This window comes from Euprymna scolopes, chromosome 46 (assembly GCF_053919585.1).
Source record: "Euprymna scolopes isolate OS-2025 chromosome 46, ASM5391958v1, whole genome shotgun sequence".
NCBI classification, from domain to species: domain Eukaryota; kingdom Metazoa; phylum Mollusca; class Cephalopoda; order Sepiida; family Sepiolidae; genus Euprymna; species Euprymna scolopes.
Genome location: NC_136527.1, coordinates 110,056,692 through 110,069,012, shown reverse-complemented (window position 1 = coordinate 110,069,012; position 12,321 = coordinate 110,056,692). Strand labels below are relative to the sequence as shown.

At 37.0% G+C, this 12,321-nt stretch overlaps 1 protein-coding gene across 3 annotated transcripts in view; it reads right to left on the bottom strand.

Annotated features, from left to right (window-relative positions):
* Positions 1-12,321, bottom strand: part of LOC145270612 (carboxypeptidase D-like) — a 293,674-nt gene that overhangs the window by 42,260 nt on the left and 239,093 nt on the right. For all 3 annotated transcript variants that reach the window (XM_080126242.1, XM_080126241.1, XM_080126243.1), the window contains 2 exons: positions 8,477-8,645; positions 2,939-3,125 (listed from right to left, as the gene is read on the bottom strand). In XM_080126242.1, coding sequence (XP_079982368.1) covers positions 2,939-3,125; positions 8,477-8,645 — 356 coding nt within the window. The remainder of the gene's footprint in view (positions 1-2,938; positions 3,126-8,476; positions 8,646-12,321) is intronic.

Below are 12,321 nucleotides of genomic sequence, written 5' to 3'. Positions count from 1 at the left end.
ATATATGAAACGTGTCATATCTATATATCTATAAAAGTGAACACGTTTGTGTGTCTGTCTGTCTGTCTTTGTGTCTGTGTACATTTTCCTTCACAATAACTCCGTCATTTTCAGTCTACAGACTCGAAATTTGATATTCAGGGTAATGAGATTTGGGAAAATCTGATCGGTTTTCGGCCAGAAATTTGGCTGTTAAGGGGTCAAAGTTCAACGATTTGACCTTTGAGAACTCTACCAAACTCCTCCCAAAATTTTGGGTCTAAACACTTGAGATTTTAGGTATAGGTTCCTTGGACATGGATCTAACTTAATAACTTGATTTGAGCTCAAAAAATAAATGTTAAGGGGCCAAAGTTAAAAAAATTGACCGTTTTTTTTTCTTTGCTCAACATACACCCCCAAACACCCGGGCAACGCCGGGCTGAAATGCTAGTATATATAAAAAAGCAAAGCAACCTACACATATGCTTCGTGGCCATGTTAGATGAACTAGGGAGGGGGTTGGTAGTGGGTTTTTTTTTTCAAATATATTTACGTTTTCTTTTTTAAATGTACTATATTTAAATATACCTTATTGCCATATACTTTATTTAAAGACAGAGTGCCAGGTGTTCGACATGGCAGGGTCTTGTTAAGCAGATCGGAGTGCGAGAAGACTTTTGAAAAAGAAACAGGGAATTATGATGGAAGTACCTGGAAATAAATGTCTGTCGTTTCAACTAGAAACGTGCGTGGAGTTCTTTCCTTGTTTTTGTTTCCTTACAACCATCTGCATAAAAAGTGTAAGTCTCTAGTGTGAACATGTAATGACTAGAGCACAGTAACAGGTCAAGCGATACAGCATTTGGAAATCTTCATATTAGTCCAGTGGGGAAGAAACTATTGGAGTAAAAGGCTTTCTTCCACCTAGGGATCTCTACTGTAAAGGGATGAGACTAAGTAGCTTGTCGGGTTTGTCGGGGGTAGTTACGTCGAGGAGGTACAAGTGCTTGTAGTTTGTCAGAGCATTCACCATTAAAGTATTTGTAGAACAGGCAGAGGGTTGCAACATTTCGTCAATGGGACAGAGGTTGAAGCTTAGATGACAGTTCAGGACCTATCAGGTTGGGAACTCTCTTTTAAATCCTGTCCAGGAGCGAGAGACAAGCAGCAGATGCACCAGCCCAAATGTGACAGCAATACTCCATACATGGGCGAATGGTGGTTATTGAGGTACAGGATATTTTTAGGCGTAAGTAACTTTCTAGCACAGTAGAGAGAGTTCACCTTCTTTGCAGCAGCCTTGACAATACCCTTGACGTATCTGTTCCAACTCATGTTTCTTGTGAACGTTAAGCCGAAGAGTTTGAATGAAGTACTCTCAGGTGATATATCTTTAGCCAAAGTTATTAGTGGTTGGTAAGGTTTCTTATAATTATTAAAGGAAATGAGCTTAGTCTTGTCAGCATTGATTGTTGCCATCCATTTTTGACCCCATTCCGGTCCTGGATATGAACTTAAACTATATCCGATGGTGAGGGCTCCAGCTTACAGGCCTTAGGGAGTGTGGAGCCACCTTTTAATTGCTATTGCTCCCAGGTCCACTCTGACCCAGAGTGGTAGTACCTGTTAGGGTCCCAACCATGGGTTAAATAGAAACTGATTTGAAAAAAAAACCCTGAAATGCTAGTATATATATTTTTGACCTTTTTTTGACCTTTTTGGGGGTCAACGGCCAACTAGCACTGTGTGTGTTTGTGTGTATGTATGTGTGCGTTGGAGTGGAGAGGGCTCCCGTAAGCCGTGGTGAAGGCAACCTTTCTAGGAGAAGCAAATCTCTAATTTAAAAACCCATAAAGCGGGAGACCAGTACCCGTATTAAGCTGGTCTGCAGTTTAACTTGTTGCTGTCTATCTTGTTCTTGCTTGTTGCTGGATCTCAACATTTTGAACCGAGAGAGAGTCTTAGCTGTCGTACAAAGCTAAGACTCTGTAACATCATCTGTGTATAATACTCCCTCACGTATTTGTCTATTAAAATGGTCCTGTGGCGATGGAAGTAATTTTTGGGCTCGTATCTGAGGAAGTGGCACTCGTCTGACAAGACGCTGCAATCATCATCATATATATATATATATATATATATATATATATATATATATATAGTCAGCCACATACAGTACTGTTCCGCTGGATCACAGCTCTGGAAAGTGTTGTGCAAGAAATTTCTTTCTCACGCACTCAAATTCCTCCCTGCAGAAGCAAATGAATTCCACAAACAAAAGCCATACCTTTAAACTCCAAATTTATTCACAAGTAACAGCAATGAAAGTTCTTTGGTTCTCATATAGTCCCTTTGCAAAATGGTGGCCCCGATTTGCTTCCCTATGCATGGAGCCTTTAGTTCAAATTCCTATTGTTGAAATGTTAGTTCGTTGTTTCTTTGGAAGGATCCATGAATGTTTCATGGTAAACCCAGCGGGAATGATGGCGGCTATAATCAGGCGTATGTGAGCCCCATAGAACTCAAGATGAATTGAGATAAGATCCAATATTTGGTAAATGAACATGCAGAACAGTTTTTTAATGTCATCCTCAATTAGGAAAAATACAGCAATATAACTTGTTTCTGCTTGTAGAGTTGTAGCCATCGTTCACCAACTGTTTGGTGTCCATGAAGGAATTGTCTTGCCCCACTCGAGAGAACCGTTGGGATGAGTCTATCCCGATGCCGAGTTTCTGTTAGACTGAAATAAAAGCATGATACAAAAAGGGCGCCAAGCAATTTACTTGACTCATTCAAAATTAACCAATCATGGACCGGCTACTAGAACTGTGTGGCTGGCCTAAACAAGAAAGATGGCAGTTGTATATGGAATTTCTCACAGTTGATATGCCGTAAAACAAAAACAACCAACCAACCAACTATTCGAGAAGAAGAATTTGTAGGCCATACTTACCGAAGTGATGATGTAATCTTTTTTATAATTATCACAAAGGTGATACACAAATTCTAATAGGAGTTCCATTCCAACCTTCTCATTCCCGTGTATGGCGCCAGCTAGGAAAACTTTGGGCTTCGGATGAGTAGATTCCTTCCCAAAGGACAACATCCAAAGGTCCCTTTTTTCCACACTTTTTCCAAGACTGAAGAAATGAAAATAAAAAAAATTAAAATAAAAAAAAAAATATTAGCAATTTAAGAAAGTCAAAAACGATAATTTATTTTTTTTCTTTAAAATAATCACTAGCAGAACCCACGGAAATTCCACGGTGGTTGAACATTTTTAAAACACATCAATATATAGAAAAGCGAAAATGTGTGTTAGTGTGTGTGTGTGTGCATTTTTTCTGTATGTCCACCATAGGCTTTTTTCACCAGGCTTCTCGGTCGGGTCACTCCTTAAAACTTTTTATATACCCCCTAGATAATAATATATACCAGTTATGAACAGAGGTCACATCTATCTTTAATTTACCTGACTTTTATGTGCTATTTTCAAGATTTTTTTGATCGCCGCATCTTCGTTATGCTTTTCAGTATAAAAAAAAGTGAATGCTGTGGCGGGGGAACCAGAAACTGGCTTGCAGCGCCAAACTTAGTTTGACTTTAATAAGGTCAAACATCACGCGACTTAACTTTCTCGCACCTGTCAATTTTATTTTAGAAAAGTTAAATTAAGACACTTTTCACTTCCTTTCCCCTCGTGGCCAAGATGGTTAGGTGTCACATTTTTTTCCCCTTTCGTTTCCACCTTCGTGTCAAGGTTTCGGGTTCGAGCTTACCTTCCTACTAAAACTTTTTTTTTTCTTTTACACCTCCAAACATCCGGCCAACGTTTTTTTTTTTAAACAGGGTTGTTCTGATCTACCCCCCCCCCCAACACACACACCTCCAAACACCCGGGCAATGCTGGTACCTCCGCTAGTCTATATATATAAAAGGCAAAATGTGTTTGTGTGTGTGTGTGTGTGTTTGTATGTCACGCAAAAACTTTTGACAGAGGCGACGGATTTTCGCCATATCAGTATCATTTTGAAGCTCAAACCCTCCGACGAAAAATATTGAAAAATTGGCCAAAAACATTCATTCCTTCACCCTCAACTGGGCAGTTTTGTACAGGGAGGGGTAGCAAAAAATCGTTCCTTCATTTTCTCTTCTACTGCTACTACGACGATGAAGTCATGTTTGACCTAGAAAACGTTGACGTTAATTTAAACCACCTGCAGTTTTTTAAACGTTTAATTTTGTCAGTTCTCTGTTGTTTGTCTCTTTGGTGTCGGGGTAACGTGTCAGACTTTTTTTTCCATCTTAGCCTTGATGCTTCGGGTTCGAGCCTACCTCTCTATCAGAAATATTTTTTTTTCTTTTTCACTTCTAAACACTCGGGCAACGCTTTTTTTTATTATTTAAACAGGGTTATTATTTCGCTTATTCTTAGTTTACTCCCCCCCACCTACGCACACACACCTCCAAACACGCGGTCATCAGTTGTTATCTTAAGATTACAGGTTCGATCCGACAGGGTTATTTATGCCATTTTTTTTTCTTTTCACTGTTTTATTCGTTTGCTGTTTTTTGTTTTTGTGTTTGTTTTTTTCGATTTTTTTTAACAATATTTAAACAGGGTTATTACTTAACCCCCTTACACCCCTCCCCCCGCTAATAATAAATAAACTGAATAAAAAATAAAATAAAACAAATAATGACGATATATATTACTAGCGAGGAGTACCCAGCGTTGCCCGGGTGTTTGAAGGTGTGTGTCGTTTTGGGTAAATCAAAACTCCGGGGCAGAGGGGTTAAAATAAAAAAAAATGTTTTAGTAGGTAAGTATGAGGATCGAACCGGAACCCTTGAGGCAAAATTGTAAATTAAAGTGTGAAAAAAAAAACGTGTGACGTTAACCATTGCACCACCAAGACATACCAACGGAAACGCGTTTGAATTTATTTAATTACTTAGATTTGGCAGGTGCACATTTTAATGACTTAATGAGGTCAACTGTTGACTGCGGAGTAGCATTTCATTTACTGCGGAATGCGGGGGTAGGGGGAAACCGGAAAAATGCCGCCAGAATTAATTATAGGAAAAGGCTTAATCCACATGCGGCGAGCGAAAACTGTTGAATATTTATCTTCCCGAAGTCGAGCAAATTAAATAGACAGGCGAGCTCCGTTGACAACTCTGAGATATTACGATTTACAGGTGATATAAAAAGTTTTAAAAAGTTGTTAGGCGAGCGACCGCTTCTCTGGAAAAAGCCTTTTGTAGACATACAGAAAAAGCGAACACACATACATCCATACATACACACATTTTCGCTTTTATATTTATAGATTTAATTGGAATTCCTTATTGAGATGAGTATTATTTATTAATTTTTATTTACTGCGGACTATTATCCTCATCTTTATTAGTTGTTTCACGACGTTTCGGCCAACTATTCCTCTGGCCTTCGTCAGGTGGTAACCCCGACAGGATAGGAACTCTGAATCTCCTAACTGCATCCTCAGTTGTTTGAGGGGAGCATTGCCTGAAGATAGCGGTCTCAATCCTACCCAAAGCCGACCAGAGGCTTACTTGGCCAAAACGTGATGACACAACAACAACTATGGATGGCAGTGATTGCTGAGAATGCAGTTAGGAGATTCGGAGTTCCTATTCCTTCATGGTTACCACCTGATGAAGGCCAGAGAAATAGTTGGCCGAAACGTCATGAAATAACTAAGAAAGATGAGGATAATAGTCCGCAATAAATAAATTAATAAATAAAGTTGTTTTATATTAAAAGACATTGACGATGTCATCCCCATATACATACATATATATATATATATATATATATATTTTTAACCAAGTAAGATCTTTGACTTACTTGTAGTTTCATTAAATACTTTTATATGCAAAATCCGATCCTGCATTTTGCTAATTCCTGCCCTCTGATGAGAAGGAGAGTATTTCTTTGAAACTCCGCGGATTAAGGACTATCCACTTATCTTGTGCTTCCTTTTTTAAAATTAAATATGTTTTTAACTCTTTTTCAAGATGCCTTTTAACATATTTTATTAATCATTTGTTCATATATATATATATATATATATATATATATATATATATATATATACAGGGTGTTCCAAAAGTCTTGGGCACATTTCAAGTTCTTGTATTTGCTCAACTATGAATGCTAATTAAAGTGGTGCCATTTTAAAGCTAAATGCGTTAAGTTTTTTTGTAAGACTATTGTTTTTTTTTCATTCTTTACAGATTCAGTAATGGCGTTCACACAATCAGAAAAGGCATTTTGTGTGCTTAAATTTGCAAAAACTGAATCATGGACACTTGTGCAACGTGCATTTCGCAAAAAAAAGATCTCACATCCTGCAATTTTTTTTTGAGGGGGGGGTTGTAAAAGAACTCATCTATGTGCCTCCTATTCCAAGAGACATGGATGAACTGAAGGCCCTTGAGAAGCTGTCGCAACCATTGACAACGCAATGCTGTGATGCGTTTGGTAAGAATTGGACCATCAGCTTGCTGTGTGTCGTTGGAGCAATAGTTCTTTCATTGAACATCTGTGAACATTCCATGAAGAACTTGAGATTACAAGTTTTCTGAATATACCAGATACGTTTTTATAACTTTAATAGTTCTCGAACTATTCAATGTCAAAATGTGCCCAAAACTTTTGGAACACCCTGTATATATATATATATATATATATATATATATATATATATATATATACATTATTTAATTGGAATTCATTATTAAGATGAGTATTATTTATTAATTTATTCATTGCAGACTATTATCTTCATCTTGTTTTTTAGCTGTTGTTAATTGACGCTTCAGATAACTATTCCTCTGGTCTTCTAAGAGAGGTTCAACGTTGGGGCCCGTGGTGCAGTGGACAAAGACGTTGAATCTCTACAGCTCCCGGTGAGAATTATCTGAAGATAGCCGTTTCAATCCTACCCAAAGCCAGCCAGAGGCTTACTTGGCAAAAAAAAAAAAAAAAAAAAAAATTCGTGGTGAGACAACAACAACTATGGAAGGCAGTAATTGCTTAGAATACAGTTAAGAGATTCGGAGTTCCTATTCTGTTGCAGTTACCACCTGACGAAGGCCAAAGGAATAGTTGGCCGAAACGTCATAAAACAACAAGTAATAGGATAATAGTCCGCAATAAGTGAATTAAATAACGACAAATTTAAAACAATTTTTTAGCAAATTCTTTTTTAATCTTTTAATAGATTTAAAAAAATTAGATTTTTTTCGATAAAAATTTAACACACAACATATTGTTTGTTTTTTTCTGAATAATTTTTAATATGAATTATAAAGGAACAGATGTCAATTCACTTGAGCATATTTTTAAATTTTAAAAAGAAACTATAATAAAAAACTAAGTCTCCTCTCAGCATGACTTTTTTTAAATTATAAAATAAATTTAAAACCGTAAACAGACAGCCATGTTTTTTAATTTTGAAAATTTTTGGAGATAAAATGGTTTTAATGACTTTTAATTGATAAAAAGTAGATATAAAGGGAGGTAATTTGCTCCTCATTAATTAATGTTTGCGATGATAGTTTTCTTTCTCATTTTTTTACAGAAGAATCACTACATATAAAGGCCTGAAGGCCATTCGAGGATAAGGATTAATGAGTCAATTTACTTCACATTTTTTTTAAATTTTAAAAAGAAACTTAGTTTCCTCTCAACATGACTTTTTAAAATTTTTATCAGTTTTTTTCACCTACATAGAATTGAATTTTTACCAGTTTTTTTTTTACCTACATAGAATTGAATTTTTATCAGTTTTTTGCCTACATGGCATTTTTATCAGTTTTTTTCACCTACATTGCATTGAATTTTTATCACTTTTTTGCCTACATGGCATTAAATGTTTATCAGTTTTTTCCTACATGGCATTAAATTTTTATCAGTTTTTTGCCTACATGGCATTGAATTTTTACCAGTTTTTTTAATCTACATAGAATTGAATTTTTATCAGTTTTTACCTACATGGCATTGAACTTTTACCAGTTTTTTGCCTACATGGCATTGAATTTTTACCAGTTTTTTTACCTACATAGAATTGAATTTTTATCAGTTTTTTGCCTAAATGGCATTGAATTTTTACCAGTTTTTTTACCTACATAGAATTGAATTTTTATCAGTTTTTATCTACATGGCATGGAATTTTTATCAGTTTTTTGCCTACATGGCATTGAATTTTTATCAGTTTTTTGCCTACATGGCATTGAATTTTTATCAGTTTTTTGCCTACATGGCATTGAATTTTTATCAGTTTTTTGCCTACATGGCATTGAATTTTTATCAGTTTTTTGCCTACATGGCATTGAATTTTTATCAGTTTTTTGCCTACATGGCATTGAATTTTTATCAATTTTTTCCAATGGAATTGAATTGAACCAAAAGATATACGTATGATGTTTGTCTATTTTTAGTTAAAGAGAAATGAAGACTGACCTGTGGAGCTTGGTTATATTTGGACATTTCTTGTTGACCTTCTGTAATGCATTCAACATGGCGTCGTAGTTATGGTAAGTTAACGACTGGACTTCTTGGAGTAGCGACATTGTTACTTTTGAAAGTTTGTTGTTTGATATTGTTATATGTTGTGACATTTCATCTTTGCCTGTTGAATGGAAAAGTAAAAAAAGAAAAAAAAAGAAAAATTTAATAGATTGTGTGAGAAAGACAGAGAAAGAGAAAGAGACGAAAACAGAGAGAGAGAGAGAGAGAGAGAGAGAGAGAAAGAGAGGAAGGCAAAGAGAGAGAGGGGGGACAAGGAGGAGGACGATGATAGAGAAATAGAGGAAGAGAAAGAGAGCAGGAGAAAGACAGAAAAAGAGAGGAGGACAGAGCGAGAGTGAGAAAGAATAAGAGAGAGGAAGAGGAAGAGAGGGAAAGGCAAAGAGAGAGAGGTGGGAAAGAATGAAAAAGAGGAGGATGAAGACAGAGGGCGAGAGAGAGAGGAGGAAGACAAAGAGAGAGAGTTGGGGTGAAGACAAGCAGAGAGAGGGGGAGACAAATAGAGAGAGGGGGGAAGACAGAGAGAGAGAGAGAGGGGAAGACAGAGAGAGAGAGGGGGGAAGACAGAGAGAGAGAGAGGGGAAGACAGAGAGAGAGAGGGGAGAGACAAATAGAGAGAGGGGGGAGACAAATAGAGAGAGGGGGAAGACAGAGAGAGAGGAGGAAGACAGAGAGAGAGGGGGGAGACAAATAAAGAGAGGGGGAAGACAAAGAGAGGGGGAAGACAGAGAGAGAGGGGAAAGCAGAGAGAGGGGGAAAAATAGAGAGATAGGGGAAGACAAAGAGAAAGAGAGTGGGGGAACAAAGAAAGAGAGAGGGGGAACAAAGAGAGAGAAAGAGAGAGAGAGAGAGGGGAAGATTAAAAGAAATAGGAAGACAAATAGAAAGAGAAGACAAAGAAAGAGAGAGCGGGGAAGAGGAAGCGAGAGGAGGACAAAAAGAAAGAGAGAGGAAAACAAATAGAGACAAAGACAGAGAGGGGGAGGAGAATATAAAGAGAAAGAAAAAGAATGAGAAAGCGAGGAGGAAGGAGATGAAAAGAAAGAGAAAGAGAAAAGAGTGAGGAAGGAAGAAATAAATAAAACACAGAAAGATATACAGATGAAGGAATTCCATTACCCCCTCTTCCTCCCTCTAAACATAAAACATCCTTGATATTTTTTTTTCCAGCCTCATGTGATATTCAAATCGAATTTTAGAAAGCGCTAAACTCAGACCAGAAACACCCATTTCTTAATATAAATTGAAAAAAAAAAAAAAAAGGTCAAAGTTGTGGGAACATGATGAGAATTAGCAGCGAGCCGGATGCTAACGTCTCCAGCATAAGAGACAAGATGAAAAATCATCTTTTGCACATGGCTCCACGCATCGTTTCCGTTTGAAAAAAGAAAAATAAGATAACCACAAAAGAATTATCAACCAATGGCAGAGCTCCGCGCCTAAAATAAAGGCCTAAAATATCACAGTCAGTGGGAGCCGATGTGCCCCTATAAAACGAGGCATTTTTAGAGAAAAGAAAAAAGAGGAGAAAAACATAGGAGGCGAAGACGCCGTGCTGCTAGCTGTTGAGGAAAGAAGTCGCCGCTCTCAAGTTAAAAGCCAGGACACATATCACCGACAGTAGCACGACCGGCCACCCACTTACCACCCCCATCGTCCGAAAAGATAAGTACGCTTACGAACATTCATTCTTTGTTAAATTATACAAGCCTACAAAAGTTCTTTCCTTATCAATGTATACACACCTACAAACATTCTACGCACACTTTACCTCTTCTAATTAAAACTGTCATTAATAAATAAAACCGGTTCTCAACCTTCAATATTCGTCTGTCCTTAATTGCATGGAGTCAGATTCTACGTTCAAACGTTGTCAATTAAATGTATTCTTTGTTGTGACCTCTATGGCCTCATTTCCTTCACCCCTTCTCCATCTATAAACCAACCAAACAACCTCAGGGCCATAAATTTCACCATTACGCGAACTGAAGACGCCTCTACATTTTTCGATAAATCGACAACTTTTAAATGTTTCCGGCTATGCTAAACGCACAAATATCGCAGGAAAATTAGCACAGACAAAGTTTTCGAGATATAAATACCTGTATTATGCATCGTAATTTCTAGTAGTTTGAATTGGCCGCCATCTTTGTTGTTTCAATGAAATGAGATAGTGAGCATGCGCAGACGATGTGTGTAGTTAAGTCTACGAGATGCAAACATTTATTCAACATCTGCTCACTGCAGCGTGCGCGTGCATGCTCAATATACCATTTCATTGAAACAACAAAGATGGTGGCCAAATAAAACTACTAGAAATTACGTAACAAAATACGGTTATTTATATCTCGAAAGCTTCTTGTCTGTGCTACTTTTCCCTGTGATATTTGTTTTCAGCATACCCGAAAACTTATAAAAGTCGTCCTTTTTTTAAAGAAATTGTTGAGGCGTCTTCAGTTGGCGTAATGGTGAACATTAACCAAGAAAATAAATAAATAAATAAATAAAACGCACGTGCATTGGAGAAAGAGGTCAGGAAGAAAAAAGGAAAAAAAAAAGTAATAAAAGCAAAAAAAAAAAAAACAAAGAAAGAAAAAACAGAAAATTAAAATTAAAAAAAAATCACAATAATATAAACTTTCTCATTCGTGACGTCATACGAGGGGCGTTCCAAAAATAATGCCTCCTATTTTTTAATCCGCCCGAAAGGATCAGAGAGGATTGAAAATTGCATGTTTATAATGACTGAACTCATGCATTCATGACCTGAGAGTTTCACCTCTTTGTTGCAGATATTGACGGTGTGAGACTCTAAGAAAGCAACTTCTGTCATGGATGTGTGTCAACTTTTTGTGTTAAAGATAATAGGAGGCTTTACTCTTTTAATAACCCTCATATGACAAATCACGCTCCAGACACTCATGCACAGCCATCGTTCATTGCTGGCAAAAGTGCATTGAGAATGGTGTTGATCATGTAGAAAATTAAATCTGGAACACAAAAGGGTCACTCGTTTTAATGGTACCACTCCGGTCTTAATAGTTCTTCGATTTTTTGAGTTAAAAAAAAGTAAATAGTAGGCTTTACTTTTGGAGTGATCCTAGTATGATAATTCACACTCCAGACACGCATGCACAGCCATCGTTCATTGCTGACAAAAGTGCATTGAGAATGGTGTTGACTATGTAGAAAAATTAAATCTGGAGCACAAAGGGTCGCTTGTTTTAATGATAACACTCCCGTCTTCTTTTCAACTGTTTTAGTTAAAAAAAAAAAAAAAAAAAAAATAGGAGGCTTTGGTTTTGGAATGACCCTTGTATGTTAGATTAGGTCGCACCAAATGTTACATACATGTCTGGCTTGTGATCATCAAGGCTGTATAAAATGGACAGTTATTTCATTTAGTTCCGTCTGCATGCTTCCCTCCAGACTACAACTTGGATGTCTTCAAGTCCAATGTTAACAAATTCCTAATGAACCGCCCCCTTAATTAAACACTTCATCAAATCTCCACACTAACGTAATGTACTTGTAATAACCCTTATCCCTGAGTGGCTTCCAGGCCTTGATAAGTGGTGATCACTGTATAAAAAAAAAAAAAAAATTTTAAAAGAATACAAGACACTTTTGTTTATGATAAGACTTTGTTTATTTACTATATACATTTCAACAAATGACAGCGGTGGAGTTTAGTCGCAGAGGGTGGGTCGCAGGTGTCAATCTGTGTCTCGCTTCTGTCTATCTCTTCCTTGCTTTCTTTCTCTCTCCTCTTTTTATTG